The sequence below is a fragment of the Haliotis cracherodii genome, unplaced genomic scaffold, assembly GCF_022045235.1.
Source record: "Haliotis cracherodii isolate W230 unplaced genomic scaffold, xgHalCrac1.p SCAF_15, whole genome shotgun sequence".
Taxonomy (NCBI): Eukaryota; Metazoa; Mollusca; class Gastropoda; order Lepetellida; family Haliotidae; genus Haliotis; species Haliotis cracherodii.
In genome coordinates, this window is record NW_027266270.1 from 14,633,771 (window position 1) to 14,651,331 (window position 17,561).

Below are 17,561 nucleotides of genomic sequence, written 5' to 3' on the forward strand. Positions count from 1 at the left end.
TTTAGCATTGTAAGGGTAAGTAGATGCAGTCCGGCTTAATGATATAGAGCAGTATAGTTAAAGGTTGCCAAACAACTATTTACCTCTTGAATATTGCTTGGTGCGGCGTTAAACAACAAACAAACAAACCAACAATTTGTTACCTCTTGAGGGACAATGTCTTTCGTAAATCCATAAGTATGCTAACAATTCATGTTCAGCCCCCCTCCCCCATGAGACCATCGAATGATTAATTCCTTACCACTGTCAATCAGACATGTTGCCATAGAATCTAACGACCCCTCTGAATGTACTTCTTTGTATTTCATCGCTCTGCCACGTGTACGTATCGGCAGCTGTATGTGCTCGACTCGTGTTCCGCTGTCTGAAGCTGAAAGGTTATCTCTGTGGGACTCCGCCTTTGTGGGCATTCATTTATGGACATTCGCCTGGGGAGAACGATTCGACTGATTATATCTGGGGAAATAACAAACAAATCGATGATCTCATCTGATAGTTTCTGTATAATCCCGCACAAGTGGTCATTACAGAAAGTGTATGGGGAAGAAAGCAGTCTGTTTTCAATCATGACCATAAGTGAAATGCTACTGATTTTGATGATAACTTGTTCTGATTTTGGTCTAGTTAAAAGTTCTGCCATTGTTTGTAGCTTGTGCGAGGTAAAGCCATTGCCAGATTTCCAGAACAAGAGAGTTAGTGAGGGTGTTCTGTGGACAAAGACTGATATGACTAGTCGTGCCGAATGTGCAGCGCGGTGCTCCCTCTTCAGTGTGATAAAGTCCTTTGGATACAAGGAGGACAGTGAAGAATGTGTGGCACATACTGTGCCTCTCACGACGCCAGCAGCAATGACGCATGTCAGTGAATCAGGATTCAACATGTATTCAACTTGTGCACCAGGTAACGGTATATTTCCTGAATGAAACTTGCTGAAATATGGACACTACGGCTAGCCTGATAACAATTCATTTAGAAATAATAATAAAAATATCAACCGTAATATTTACTGTTTTAATAGTAAGGAAACCCTAATGAGTGCTGAGTGTGTGAATTAAGTTTATCGCCGCTTTGAACAGTATTACAGTCAAATATCAAGGCGATTCAGCACATGTGGGAGGAAAGCCCGAAGTGATGCAGGTCTCAGACGTTTACCACATTGGTGAATCACATGAGATCGGTACGGTCTTAAACAAATCAAAAATGATAATCGGGGAGAAACGTGATTCAAACCCACGATGATAGGTTTCTGGCGCGCCCAAGGGGCGCAACTCTGCACAGTAAATTGTGGCGCCTCGGACAAATGGGCCACCTTTACCCCCAAATTTGGTTGACAATAAACATATGAGGTTTTTTGGAAGACATTCAGAAATGATACACATAAGGAAGAGAATATATGGATGGCAACTTTGTGGTAATTATGAGGAATACATATTTCGGAATATATGCTTGCTCTTTCATCAGGTGATTGAATGCCATGGGGCAGAGAGCATTAATATGTATATGTACATGTAAGGACAACACAATTAATAAGAAAACAAAAGGTGGGAAATAAAAAAGGGTAGAAACTAACAAGAGAAGCTAACAGATGATTGGCGCTGATAGTTTATTAGCAATAGACAATGAAAGCAAACACTTTACAGTAATTAGCGCTGAAGGTATGGAAGCCAGTACTTAAGGCTCTCAAGAACCCCGACCCAAGGCCCAAACCAGCTCCATCGCCCACCAGAATCACCATACCCTACCAAGGCCCTGTCACTCATCAGATTTCCCGCCTCATCAAGAACAAAGCCAAAATAGATGTCACCTTCTCTAGCGGCAAGTCCATCAAAACCCATCCAAAAAGCCAATGGCAGAGGTACAAGCAGCGCAAGTCCCAACCCCCGAGGATGCATATACCAGATACCCTGCAACTGTGGCCACCAGTAGATTGGTGAAACCCTTAGACCCCGCAACACCAGACTCAAAGAAAATTAAAAAACTTGACCTGAAATCCGCTATTTCCGAACACATCCTGAAGAACCAAAACCATAACATCATGTTGGAAGCAACCAAAGTCCTGTCTAGCAACAACAACAACTAGCGACAAAAAGGAAACTACAAGAAGCCATTGACATCAGGAGACACCAGCCAGCCATGAATCATGACCATGATCTGCCTAGTACTTGGGACTTATTGCTTTGATCTTTGTCGGGCCTAATTACCTAGCTGGCTTCAATTTGCCCTTTGCTACGTCCATTCTTTCACCTATCTGTGCTAATTACCCCCGGCCTCCCGTTTGCCCAGTGTCCATTACCTATTACTTATCTATTGTAACTTAAGTACTGGCTTCAATACAATATTATTTAAACGATGTAATGTAACGCGCATTTCTTCCATGACAACATTAACATAATGCAATTCATTCTTAAATTGTCTTCAGTTGACGGTGGTGTCAGCACCTGGGGCCAGTGGGCTGGACCAGCTTGCCCTCAGACCTGTGGGCCCTCACACGCCATCATGAAAACCCGGATACGAACCTGCACAAACCCGGTTCCGGATAAAGGAGGAGCTAACTGCACAGAGAGTCTCTCGGAAACTGACGACGTCAGCTGTGGTCTGCCCGAATGTCCAAGTCAGTAAATTTTTTTGGTCATAATTCTCTTGTAGGATTTGCATCTAGACATTAAGACAATAAGCAACAATACGATCACACACATGATCAGTAAGGCCACACACTGGGATAATTTAGTTGGGATTTAAGATGCTCCAGGTGAGTATAAGATACTCGAGACTTGTTCTGCCGCGTACTTCGCGTTCGTAATGGTGAGCTCGTGGGGGAGGAAGCGGGGTTGATCGCTGTTTTAACGTTATTCTTGTTACACTTAAACGAGGGAGGAAAGCCCAAAGTGATGCAGGTTTCAGATATTTACAATTTTGATGAAACCTATGAGCATGGGTAGAAACAGACTAATTGTGTTTGTTTGTTGTTTATCGCCGCACTCAACAATAATACCACTATAAGGGCGATTCTGGGATAAGAACCCACGATAATAGGTTTCTGGGTGGCGTAAGGGACGCACGTCTAGACAGTGAATTACAGCGCCTCGAAGGATTGGGCAACCCGAGGCCCTGCCCCGAGTTGTGAAGATTTCTGTCACACAGACATATCATTAAGAACATATTTGCATATATCATTGTTAACAATTTCATGTACATTTGCGAACGCGTTTTAAGTTGTATACACAACTATAAACATTTGTATTCCTAGTAAAACGTAGATGTCGGGATTCTTCTCGGTGTTTTCGCCTTTCATGTGTTTAGATCCTGAACGTGTTTAGACGAACCACACACAATCAGTTTTATACCCCTGACCTAAATGAGCGGAGTATAAAGTTATACCAAGGAATTCTGTCCGTCCTTCCGAGGACAAATTTTTATGCGACTTAATAACTTAAAAAACCCCGTGAAGATCCTGGGTAGAATAGGTCTTCAGCAACCCATGCTTGCCGTAAAAGGTCGGTTGGTTGGTTTGTTGTTTAACGCCGCACTCTTTATTTACAGACAGCCGTCATATAGCTGGAATATTGCTGAGTGCGGTGTTAAACAACAAACAAAACAAAATAAAAACCTGTAGCTTGAAAACTACTTAATGGATTCTTTTCAAATTGAGGGAACAGTTATCATACTTAATGGAGTGGTGCAGTGCAAAGTTTAATTTTAATATGTGTATTTTCTGAATTTTTGTTGTTGTTTATTTCATTCTGTGAAATTTATTTAAACAATAGAGCGATCTATAACTTCAAAACTACTTTTCCACTTTGGGGTACAAAACTACTTAATGGATTCTTTTCAAATTGAGGGAACAGTTATCATACTTAATGGAGTGGTGCAGTGCAAAGTTTAATTTTAATATGTGTATTTTCTGAATTTTTGTTGTTGTTTATTTCATTCTGTGAAATTTATTTAAACAATAGAGCGATCTATAACTTCAAAACTACTTTTCCACTTTGGGGTAGAGTTTCTTAACCAATAGGAGAGGTGCGTACAAAGTTGGATTTCGATTAGTGGATTTTCTTTATAAATGTTTTTTCACGTTTTGAACTTCGAAATATGTTGGAGCCGAAGTCGGGGTTATTAGTGATCCCTGGTCACTTTTAGTCTTGTTTCATTTAGGATTCGAACACAATTCTGGAATACAATGTTAGCTCCCCTGGCCTAAATGCCATGTGAGTTTATGTGTTCGTTTAAGTCGTCCGTCTTCGTGAAATGTTTCACATTTTCGACTTCATCTCCGAAATAGCTTGATGGATGCAGCTGAAGTTTTTTGTGGATATTTTCTTACTATACTCTGATTCAGATTTATTCAAGGCATCAAAATTATTTTTTTTTTATAGGGCCAGTTCCATAGCATCTTTATCGTAAATCAAACATGTCTGACCATGCTCTAACATTCTCTCAAAATGCATTTTTTTGCACTTAAGACATCATCCCCTCACAAACCACTGAGCAAATGAAAGTTGGTATGGGTTCAATTAGTAATTGAACGTAACACGTTTTTCTAATTCATTATCTATTTATGAACCTTGTTTTGACAATGATCCTTAAATCTCTCATAATGCATTTTTGGCTGTGTGAACAAAACTGCCACACCAGCGAGGCTGAACATCGGAACTTAAAGTAATAGAATAGGTGAAAAGGCGATTATGTTTGTCGTCTAACGGGATCGGGTGTTAAGGCTCGCTGAGTTGGTGATGCGTGTAAACGATCCCAACTGCGTGGATCAATGCTCATGATGTCAATGACTGGATTGTCTGCTTGACTCGATTATTTACAGACCTCCCTTGTACAGATGGAATATTGCTAAATGTTGCGTAAAACAACAAACAAACAAAAGTGTATTTCACAAATATGTATGGTGCCTGGAATGCCCCAATATATAGGGCAGATGCCAATTTCTGGTGTTCCTGTGCGTGATATTGATAGAATATTGCTAAACACTTATGTATAGCCCTGCTCACCCACTTAATCATGGCTAAGGATTAATGTGTTCTGGTTCCTAATTAGGGCTCCAAGCCGAAAGGCTGTAGAGCCCTATTGTAATCGTTCGATTTATTATTATTATTATTATTATTATTATTTATTATTATTATTATTTATTATTCCGCCGATTTTTGTACCTGCCCTAGCAAAATAACCACTAGCTCGATTTTGTTCAAATTTTGTGTGTGTTTGTAGACCATTGGGTACTAGTGTCCGCCAAACAGCCAAGGCTGTAGGCCCAAAGGCCAAGGGCAGATAACTGAAAAACAAGTATTTTTTGACGATATACTTTGCCCTGTTGCTCCACAACCGTTTGTCCGTTTACTTTCAAACCTTGCATGTATCTACTGCTTCTGTTGCTTGATAATTTTTGTTCTTTGACTTTGGTCATTGATCACGTGGTTTGGCAGCCATATTGGATTCAAGGATTTGCCAGGGTTTTTTGGGCACCTGTCTTCAAATACTATCTCCTCTGAATCCACTGCATGAAATGATTTCAAACTTTCTGAGAATTGTCTCCATACAGAACACAACAAATTAGCATAGCCATTTTTCGATATCTTTTGTAGTTGCGGCCATATTGGATTTTGATTTTGATCATTTTTTTCACCGAAATTTTACTTTTAAGATCATAGCTTGTAAGGTTCTTAACAGAAACTATTGAAAGTTTGCATAAAACTTTGAGACTATATGCAGCTCATTTTGTCCTGGGTTGCACACTGAAAGCACCACTGCTTGGTGTGGTATTATTCGATTTAAGTAAAAAAATCAGACTTGAGTACAAATACTGAAGGAAGCGCCTCATAAATCTACTATAAACCCCCATTCACTGGCCTAGCAGATACCCTCGCGTTCTCCACAGCCTTGTTCAATATTATGTGTACTACCCTTGACGACCAGAGTTAGAATTGGCCTTTTTCAACCGATGCTTTTCTCAAGAGGCAACTATGCTTGTCACAGGAGGCGACTAATCGGATCGGGTGGTCAGACTCGCTTCAGACTTGATTCTTCATTTCTCAATTGCCAATTGCTACGGTACCTTATTTTTGACAGCGTCGTTTAAAGCAAACCATTTGCGGATTAGGATATGGCCGAGGTCGGAAATTGGTTTAGTACACTCTGGGAAACTGTGGCACACGTAAATTTGGTAGCGGTAATGTCCTGCAAACCGTGACTATCTTTTGACGGAGTTGGTACAAGCAAACTATATGCGGATTCGAACATGGTCGAAGTCAAACATGGTTTAAGAACACACTGGGACACATATGGTGATGTGTCACAAGCAGTTCATTACATTTGATGGCGTTGGTACAACCAAACCATTTGAGGATTCGAACATGGTCGAGGTCAAACATGGGTTAGGAACACACTGGGACACGTGTGATGATGTCTCACAAGCGGTTTATTACATTTGATGGCGTTGGTACAAGCAAACTATATGCGGATTCGAACATGGTCGAAGTCAAACATGGGTTAAGAACACACTGGGACACGTGTGGTGATGTCTCACAAGCGGTTTATTACATTTGATGGCGTTGGTACAAGCAAACCATATGCGGATTCGAACATGGTCGAAGTCAAACATGGGTTAAGATCACACTGGGACACGTGTGGTGATGTCTCACAAAGCGTTCCTTACATTTGATGGCGTTGGTACAAGCAAACCATTTTGGGATTCGAACATGGTCGAAGTCAAACATGGGTTAAGAACACACTGGGACACATGTGGCGATGTCATGCAAGTGGTTCCTTACATTTGATGGCATTGGCACAAACAAACCAATTGAGGATTCGAACATGGTCGAAGTTGGAAATTGGTTGAAACATCCTGGGACACCCAGATACATTTTTGTAGTGGTGATGTCTCACAGGTAAACCCTTTGAGGATTCGAATATATGAACGAGGTAGGGAACAGGTTTAGCACTCTATCTCAGCAATGCGACAGGAACCCGGGGCCCGGACGAACGCAGAACGCTAATCCGTTTGACTGGAGCCCAACTGACAAAGAAGTTACGGCCTGTTAAAAGAGTCACCAAGCCGAAAGGCTGAAGAGTCCCAGAGTGTTAGCGTTTGATTTAATATTATTATTATTCCGCTGATTTTTGTACCAGAGCTAGAAAAATAACCACTGGCTCGATTTTGTTCACATTTTGTGTGTGTATGTGTACCATTGGGTACTAGTGCCCTCCAAAAACCCAAGGCCGTAGGCCCAAAAGCCAAGGGCAGATAACTAAAAGAACAGAATATTTTGAAGATATGTTTCGCCCTATTGCTCAGCAACCGCGTATCTGATTACTTTGAAACCTTGCATGTATCTGCTGCTTGAGCTGCTTGACATTTTTTGTTCTTTGACTTTGGTCATTGGTCACGTGGTTTGGCAGCCATTATGGATTCAAGGTTTCCATAGTGTTTTTTTGGGTACCTGTCTTTAAACGCAAAGAGTCCACTGCATGAAATGCTTTCAAACTTTTTGATAATTATCTCCATACATAACACATCAAACTTTAGGAGCCGATTTTTGAATTCTTTTTTAGTTACGGCCGTATTGAATTTTGATTTTGGTCATTTTTTTCAACGAAATTTTGCTTTAAAGATCATATCTTGTAAGGTTCTCCTCAGAAACTATTGCAAGTTTACATGAAGTTAGTGTGCCATATGCATCTCATTTATTGTTATTGGTTGTATGCTAAAAGTAACACCGCATGGTGGTAATATTTGATTTATATTTGGGACACCCCTGGAACACGCCAATTTCGTAGCGGCGATTTCCGGTGACTATCTTTTGACAGAGTTGGTACAAGCCAACCTTTTATGGATTCGAACATGTTCGAGGTCGGAAATGGGTTTAGAACAGACCTGGACACCCTGGCACACGCCATTTTCCTTGCGACGATACCCTGCAAGTGGTGCCTACATTTGATGGATTTGGTTCAAGGAAACCCTTTGAGGATTCGAACATGGACGTTTGGGCACAGTGTTTCTTGGAGCCCGCCATTGCTGCTTGCAGCTTTAATTAATCTTGGCTCACTGTTGCAATTGCAGAGCAAACTATTAATTTCACGCATTGTAATACCCAAGGAAGCATAAAGTGTGAAGCTCGTTCGGGTGCACTGTATTGACAAAGAATTGACGCCTAATGAAGCATTGCAGTCACTTGTGGAACAAGAAATGCAATCATGTCCTAACTAAAATGTTCTGTCTCAGTTACTCTCAAAAGTAGTGTCGACACCTGATCAGTATGCCTGAATCAGCTTTTACTGACAAAGGGTACCGTCATCACTTGTGTGTGTAAGCCTTGGACGGTTGCCGTCTTTGAGAATCCCCCGAACATGGCATGGTTCGTCAAACAAGGGGGGCATTCATGGTGAATCTGAAGCCCTTGTCACATTTGGAATTTTGCATTCTTAATTTCGTCAGTTTTAATCTAAGTCTTTAGATTTGGATGTTCAATGTTCAACTATTTAATTGTTCATTTTGGAGACATGAGTGTCATAAAAAAAAGATATAAATGAATATGCATCCTGGAGGATAGCTGAAAACAAAATAACTATTACCATAATGGTGAATGAGAATATGAGTTAACGGTGAAGTGGTATAGATGATAAGGATCCTGACTCACCAACACCTGAACCATTCCCGGACCCTATGAATGCTTCTATGGGGGTCTTATGCTAATGCGAATTATATGATGACTACCCATGGATCGTCATGGTTTTTGAGCTAAATTGTAATGTCGATATTCGTTATTATTTTGAGTGATACACACATTACGGACAAAATTATATTCAACATTTTTACTAAGTTCTTCGTTCATATTACTTGGCGACCAGACTGTATACTCTTTTTCACAATTGGACTGAAACGATTGATAACGGGATTTGGACAGCTTGTCATCCCTGATAAGATATACACCTTGTGGTAATTCTTGCCATTTGATAATTTTGTACCGGAGCATAAGTTTAGTGGTGTAACGATACATCGAACTATCGATTGATTGCGATTGCTTGTCTCACGATAGTACACTATCGATTGCAACTTATCAGAAAGTTATGATTATTTTGATGGTTTCAGTCAAAATGCGAAATATATGCTGCCAAAGCCTGCTATAATTGCAAGTGAAAACTATCCCAATAGTATCGCAATAGTAGGGCCACTATCGCAATAGTTGTTTTAACTATCGCAGTAGTATCACAATAGTCAAAAATGCCTCAATAGTCACCCCTAATAAAGTTCTACTTTTGTTGGCTTGTAATCGTCCATTGTTGTATATTTATGTGATCATTGGTCTAAATGGTTGTATTAAAGAAAAATAAATATTAATTGATAATGGATAAAATTTACAATAGCCCGCGAGGATATTGGCAAGGTATAGGGGCAATACAAAAACTAGCTGCAGCGGCTTAGGTATTTGAAGATGTTGCCAATGATTGGTTAAAGAAACAAGCAATATGGCAAATAAACCTACCAACCCTGCGTTATATATCAGGAACAAGTTTGATATGTTTACAACAAAAGAAGTTCATAAGGCTGACCTTTTGTTTCGTCCTCATGATGAGGTAAGACGCCAAACATATTAATACGCTTTAACCGCAGTTGATGTAGCTGGCTAACATATATACACTCGGATCATTTGTGGCCTAAGATAGATAGGATGTCTTTATTTCCTCCAGTACTGAAGATACATTATATAAGATACATTGTAGATACATGAATTAGATTAAAACTAAACAAAGTAGTTACATGTCATGGTGAAGGGGGTATGAACAAGTGTTGCCACTTGTTAACGTAATTAGAGACTAGTAACATAGTTTCGCCCCATATTTGAAGCTCAAGGTTTTTCATGTAATCAGGCAGTCCACCTATGAGGAAGGACATGATAACATCATCATCATTTGACCAAAGATCAACAAAGGAATTCGCATCTGTGGTATCAAAGATAATTTCGAACATTTCATTTCTTTCTTGCATATTCATAGTACATGACATAAAAATGTGTTTGACTATGTCATGGGCTACAGTTCCGCAATGGCATTCTCGTGATTCAATCTTAGAGCATCCTATTTTGACCATATTAGACAGAGCATAAAACGTTGAAGGAAATCGTAAAGAAAGTTGCCAAATCCTGTGTTGACCTTCTGATCTGATACCAGTTTATCTTAACAGGTCCTGTCGGTCGCACATTTGTTTCAATAGCCTAACAGAGTCTACATTTCTTATCTTTTCATTCACAAGACTAGTCCATTTACATTTACTGGGAACATTACAATTAGCTATGTAATCATTCAAGACATGGAAAAGGCGCAGCATGTTAAAACGGGGAGATTTATAACATATTTTGACAAGATCTGGTTGACATTTGTATTGCGCAATTCTGCCAATAAATAGTTGTTTGAAATAGAAGTCGCAGCTAGATCGACAGTTCACCAAATAGGAGCAGAGCTTGTTTATCAATGTACGCCTGAATGGTAATAAGATCTAGACTGTCCAATACAACTTCGCTTGGTGTAAGTCTTGGTAGACCCTGTACTTTTTTACTGAAGTAGCGCTGTGGTATTTCCAGCAATTCATACTCTCTACCAGTAAGTTGCCCCCATACATTGCATCCATATAAGGCACATGGCAAGATAACTCTCTGTAGTATTCGCACAGCTGCAATTGGGTTCAACCCACCGACATACAAGCCATTGTTATGGTTTACATTAATAAGTCTTTTCAGTTTTTCACATGCAATACGCGAGCGTTCGAGTGTTGAGATACTGTTACTAAGGCATACACCAGCATACGTTACAAAATGTTTGTGTGGCAATTATATCTTTCCACAGGAAACATGAGGGTCGGGTACATTATATTTACAGTGCGAAAATACTACGACTGCACTTTTATTCACATTATAAACCAGACGCCATCTACACGCATAGTTGTGAGCAATATCTAGCAGGTTTTGCAGTGCTGATGGAGAGCTACTGACAATGGTCGTATCGTCTGCTAGCAGTTGACCCGGATAGTGACCCCAAGGTAAGCGGGGGCCGTAGCCAGAGCAATCAAGCTTGCAAATGACATCATTGATATACACTGTGAAGAGCCAGGCGGATAGTACACGTCCTTGATCAACACCTTGATAGATAGAAAATACATCTGAGCTGTAGCCTGCGTATGTAACATATGAATGCATGGACGAGTAGATCCTGGTTGGTTGGTTTATGTTTAACGCCGCACTCAGCAATATTCCAGTTATATGACGGCGGTCTGTAAATAATCGAGTCTGGACCAAAGAATCCAGTGATTGATATCATGAGCATCGATCCACGCAATTGGGATCGATGACATGCACCAACCAAGTCAGCGAGCCTGACCACCCGATCGCGTTAGTCGCCTTTTACGACAAGCATAGTCTGTGGCGAATACAACAATGCATAATACGACCTAGTCATGTCTTGACTGACAACCCAAGTAGATATGACCGATTGTTGGTTTTAATTCGTGAAGTTTATTGTTTCCTACCTGGGTGTCCCACCTCTTTTTCATGACATCTTGAGTATTACTCTTGATGGTTGGTTTGAAATCGCTTTACGGGATCAGTAGTAGAGATAACGGTTTGTCAAGAGCAGCTTTAGCTGCAGCAACGGCTTTTGAGTTAAAAGTTATGCCTACATGACTTGGTAACCAGCAAAAGATGATGTCTTATTGGCCAGTAGAAAGATCATCGAACAGTTCTAAAATGACAATGAATCGGAGACAATGATGAGATTTTAGATTGTTTTTGTTGTTGAATATAGGTCATAGCTGTTACGATAGCTTTGGCCTCAGCAGTAAAGATAGGAGTAGAATCTAGATGACTGTGGCTTGACTATTCCTGTTTCGCCTGTGTTGGGTTGTGTTATTAATAGTGATAAGATCTGAAGTGAAACCTAATGTTTGTTTACCGGTAGCAACCACAAGTGTCATTATTATAACCTACCACTTGGCAAATCTTGAGTTGCATGTTACTCATTGACATGTACAGGCATATTCCAAATACAGAGTCTACTTTAGAACCAGCAATCTGTAGTGCATCTTGATATCGACTGATAGCCAAAGTAGGTCAATGGGTGATGAAATAGCAGCCTCTACATTCGCAGTAAACTGCTTTTGTGCATCAAATGATGTTTGAGCGTGTTTGTGATTGAGCCCATATATAAATTCTGATTGAATCATTAATTCTATCAACGCTGGGGTGAGTTTAAAACCTTTTGATTTATTGAAAATTATTTCTTTCCAAGCATTTTCGGCATCTTGTGGTTGCTCAAACTTTTGGGACGGTGAAAGCAACACCACCCTTGAAGTTCATACGATCGTCTCTCCACTCGTTACCCGAGAGAGCAAATTAAATCATCACTGACTTCTTTAACAGAGTGTACGCCACTGTATGGAGTACCTAGACCATGGTAAACTCCATGACCACGCCAATCTTTACATAAAGAAATAGCAAATTCCCCACAAATACGTTCATATGCCCCGCCGATTGTACGGATTATTTGACGCATTTCATGATTGAACCTGTGGTAATGGTGCACTTAGTTCTGTAAGGATACGCCCAATCTGAAATGTGAAAGAAAATAATTATACTTACTTAGTTTGTCACGATGGTCACTGATAGACACCCCACAGCCATTTGTGGCACACCATATAGCGAAATTTAGCTTATTTTGCCAGAACTGCATATACTGTTTTAACGTTTGCTGCTGTGAATTTGTAAATTAAGATATCAAGGAACTGAGTTTGAAACCGAGCACCAGAGGTATCGACTAAAAACGTTGGGTGTGTAAGGTCGGTTGCTTTTTTACTACTCTCTGTATTAACACCTACTATACTGACGTTATAACATAGTATCTTTATATATTTTTTAACTGAAGAGCTCCCTGTTTGTCTTCTGCTTACCAGTACTAGACAAATGCGACATTTCTGATTAGATTATGAAATATCAAAGCATTGTTCAATCAGTTATCAGCCTCTAAGTACAAGAAAGCAACTCAATATCTGTCATCTGTCATAATGGTGTCACTCTTAAGGCCATTACAGATAAAATGAGTTAACAGAGTCGTTCTGCATTGGGCTTGTGTTTTTCCATAATGGAAACCATGCTTAATTTATTAAGCCAGAAGTGCTCACCACTTATGTTTACCGTAGCGTTATGACTGCAATATATAAATGGCTAATGCAGAGAGAATCAGTGAGTTCAGGTGATGTAGCAAAGTCAGAATTATTCATGATAGAAGGTTCTGGAACATTCACAAGAAAAACAGCAATGGAGTGCTTCTGCTACAGCTCTTAACAACATCACATTATATGACCATGAAATTCCCTCGTGTGTTTCCATAAAGTACATAACACCTTCACGGAAGAATACCATAAAGTATATTCCCTCAGTAACTGATGGATGAACACTGCTGGCATTAACAATTTATAGATATTGAAATCGGCCTATCTTTTCCCTTTGACATCTTCCCCTGTGACAATGCCACAACATACCGTTCATTTACGATTCGGGTTATTTGTGTTGATTTCAATATGGTTGGGTTTTCACACGTATTTTATGGAATAACTAGAGCGTGCAAGAATGTGTTTATCCCTTTTAACAGCCTGACTACTGTTGGGACGCATCTACAAGTTAGGGGCAGTTCCATGTCGATATATGCTTTAACTAACTGGGGGTCACATGAAATTATAGGGCCGGACGGGTAGCCTAGAGGTTAAAGTGTTCGCTCGTCACGCCGAAGACCTGGGTTCGATTCCCGTCATGAATACAATGTGTGAAGCCCGTTTCTGGTGTCCCCCGCCGTGATACTCACTCACTCACATAAAATATTAACTGTTAACTTTCGTTGTGTCGGGTCCATAAGTGACGTTTTAAAATCTACATACTTTCGTCTAAAGACGACGTAACGTAACTACGGTAAAACCCACAATTCATTTCGTATGGTTGTAAATCTCAATAACTATGAAACCAAAAACATCATTTGAACGTTTGTTTCACGACTTCAACGGTGAACATGTATCCTAATTTACTCATAATTGATTGGTTGGTTGGTTTGTTTGTTGTTTAACGCCGCCTCAGCAATATTCCAGCTACATGACGGCGGTTTAAACAATCGAGTCTGGACCAGACAATCCATTGATTAATATCATGAGCATCGATCCACGCATTCGAGCCTGACCACCCGATCCCGTTAGTCGCCTTTTACGACAAACATAGTCGCCTTTTACAGCACGCATGGGTTGCTGACGACCTATTAAAATACTGAACTTCACGGGGCCCATAAATGAGTTAAACCTATGAATTTATCGTTTAAATATCATGTCGGAATATACATACAAATGTATTAATTTTTTGTGATAAATTTAATATATTATCCCTGAAGCATTTGGTTCATTTTCAGCATACACATATGAAGTTTCAGGTGTAACGTTAACAATTAAATTAGTCGTTACATTCCAAAAAGAACTTTGTGTCATTGTCTTAAATATAAAGGGTGACAAAACCCTTTACATATTTTATAGAAACCTCCGTCGTACAATTTCAACTATTTCATGAGCATTATGCGTTTACGAATAACAATCAAATTGAGATGATACCATGTGTTCGCGACAAGGTGATAATTTCCTGCCCCACCGGTTCAAAGAAATGCAAAGGCAAGTCAATTGTTCACCTGAAAAAAGAACCACGGTTCAAGTCAAAATAGTGAATTGCATCGAACATCATTTTTGTCTCTGATGCGTCAAATTTGGAAACTTCTGAGCAAGAGTCGTATGACGCCCCTTGAAATCTTTGGAGAAAGAGCATGCTCGATTGTATCTCAAAAGCTGTTAAAAGTAAACATCAAAGGGTGGATCTGCTCAACATGAAGGGTAAGGTGACTATTGTAAAGTTGATGGCACCCCTCTTGTTATACAGTCTTGTGGAGAGTGTGTTGTCACTCTGAATCCCGCCATTTTCGGTCTAAGTCAAGGTCGTTGCTATGGAATCTCGAAAAATAACTTTTTAAAAATCCCAAGCTATCAAAAGGCACCAGTTCACGAGCAGACCTATATAGACCCGTGAAGATTTCGGGGTAGAATAGTTCTTCAGCAACCCATGGTTGCCGTAAAAGGCGACTATGCTTGTCGTAAAAGGCGACTAACGGGATCGGGTGGTCAGGCTCGCTGTCTAGGTTGATGCATGTCATCGATCCCAATTGCGTTGATCGATGCTCATGATATTAATCACTGGATTGTCTGGTCCAAACTCGATTATTTACCAGACCGCCGTCAAATAGCTGTAAACAACAAACCAACAACAACATTGTCGCCTTTTAACAGCAAGCATGGGTTTGCTGAAGACCTAGTCAACTCCGGATCTTCACGGGTCAGTTTTGAACTATAGAATGACAATTCCTACAAAATGAATTGAAAAACAAAGAGGTACTACAAGTCGGTTATGATGTCACTCTACGTTAAAATATAAAGCGCATAGTTGTCAGAGTCATCTATATTTCCCCCGCCCATTTTAACACGTTATGGGCCCAAACCAGGTAACTGACCCAACACTCTCTTAGCCCATGTCAAAAGAGCTGCAATGGAAATTCTAAAGTAAACATTTCTTAAACTCCTTAATATCAAATGGCACTAGTTCAGTATGCGCTTTATATATAGACATGCAGTGGAAGGTATTTTAAATAATTAACAGTTTATTTGTTATACTACTTAAGTAAACCAATCCTATGTTAAAACTTAAATCCAACTTGTTGTCATGGAAACAAACAATAAAAAATTCTAAAAGTGCTATATATCAAAAGGCACCAGTTCAGTATGTGCCTAGTAGACATGCAAAGTTTTGTAAGAAAGTATTTAACGTTTTTTGGGAACGAACACCACCCCTGTAGAACCTAAGTCCAACTTATTGCCATGGAAATGTGAAAACTAAAGATTTCTAAAATTCCTAAATAGCAAGAGGCACCAGTCCAGTATGCGTCAGGTAAACATGCACAGTTTTTGTTGGAAAGTATTAAATGGGTTTTGAGTTATGCTCCGGAAACGATTTCGGGACGCACGCACACACGGACGGAACCCATTTCTATATCCCCCGCCAACTTCGTTAGGGCAGGGATAATTAAAGGACAATCTGTTCGAATCATGCCTCACGAATGCTGGACATCTCCATTAGTTGAGCATTTATGGATGTCGTATTAGCAAATTAGTCTTCCTACAATCGCAACAAAACTTGCAACTGGTGTTGCTAGAAAATTGTATTGGTGTAGCGTCAAGATGAATTACTATGGCTGTCAGTATTGCCTTAAAAAAGAGACACTTTATACTGCATTTACTCACATGACGTGTGATGTCTTGTGTGAAATTGCCATGAAGTGTGCTCTTTCAGATGGGTGTAAGTTTACATGTTCAGAACTCTTGCAAGAATGGTGGCATTCTGGTAAAGACAAGTTCAGAGTGCGTTTTCGTTCTTCCTTGGCAGTTCATAAATACATTGAAGAGTGCTGTTTTCACACATGGAGCCATTTGGTGTGCATTCAGCTGAGTTCCCTGGTCGGCTCTATAATCAGTACTTGTAATAGAGCATATGAGTGCTCCCAATATTGCTGACAATCTGAACAGTTACGGGGATATTTCTGTAAGTAGCTGTGATATTGCCTTTGCTCTTGAGGACTACTTTAATGAGGATGACGACATCCTAGGTTGTGGGGATGAAGGTCAGGATGATACATATGACAGTTCTGAAAAAGATGGGGATACAGATGTTAATACTCAGGATAATACTGAAAAGGAAATTGTAGGCACTCAATGGAAGGCATCGGAAAACAACCAGGATCTTCTATGTGATGATGACATGATGGCAGTTAAGCCTTTTTCTAAGCGAGGGTTGTGAATACACCCATGGTGACAGTGCAACTCAGTGCTGCAAGCAGTTTTCTGAAGAGAGTCTGATAAACAATAGGTTGGCTAGTTTTGAGAAAGCTTATTACAATGAGTATCATGTCAATGTCCTCAATGATACTATGGTAACTTTGATTCATGGGTACACACAACACACCCCAAAGACATGTCGTTCACAGAAGAAAAACAAAGACAGACAGAAGACAAGCAGTGTTCGCGTTAACGCAGAAACCTGCGTTTTTCACGCATTGAAATGATATAAACACGCAAAAAATATTTTGCATGCCTGTTTTGCACGCAGAGATTGTGATATACTGAATTTTGAATTAATACCATAAAATAAAAAAAATATTCGAAGCTGATAGCCTGCTTACGATGTTCAGACGAAAATAAATCAAAGCCTGGAAATTCCCATAGCTGAAAATAGAATGTGGCCAGATGGCGCTTTGAATCGCGTCCTTGTAACGGGAGCTTTGATTGGTTAACAAATTGTTTGAACGTTCTCTGCTAGAATACAATTGACACACACGTAAACAGGATTCACGATGTCAAAACAGTCCTCTTTGTTACGGTTTGTGTCGCCTAGCACTCTAGGCTAATACCGAAGCAGATCCGAGTGCAGACACCGATTCTGATA

The 17,561-nt window shown here is 40.0% G+C and overlaps 1 protein-coding gene across 1 annotated transcript in view; it reads left to right on the top strand.

The window, feature by feature from the left end:
• The first annotated feature begins 548 nt into the window (after window positions 1-548).
• The window catches only part of LOC139461844 (coadhesin-like), a 74,457-nt gene continuing 57,444 nt past the window's right edge, over window positions 549-17,561 (top strand). Inside the window, exons 1-2 of the mRNA XM_071243322.1 lie at window positions 549-900; window positions 2,420-2,611. Of these exons, the coding sequence (XP_071099423.1) occupies window positions 567-900; window positions 2,420-2,611 (526 nt within the window). The 5' untranslated portion in view covers window positions 549-566. The remainder of the gene's footprint in view (window positions 901-2,419; window positions 2,612-17,561) is intronic.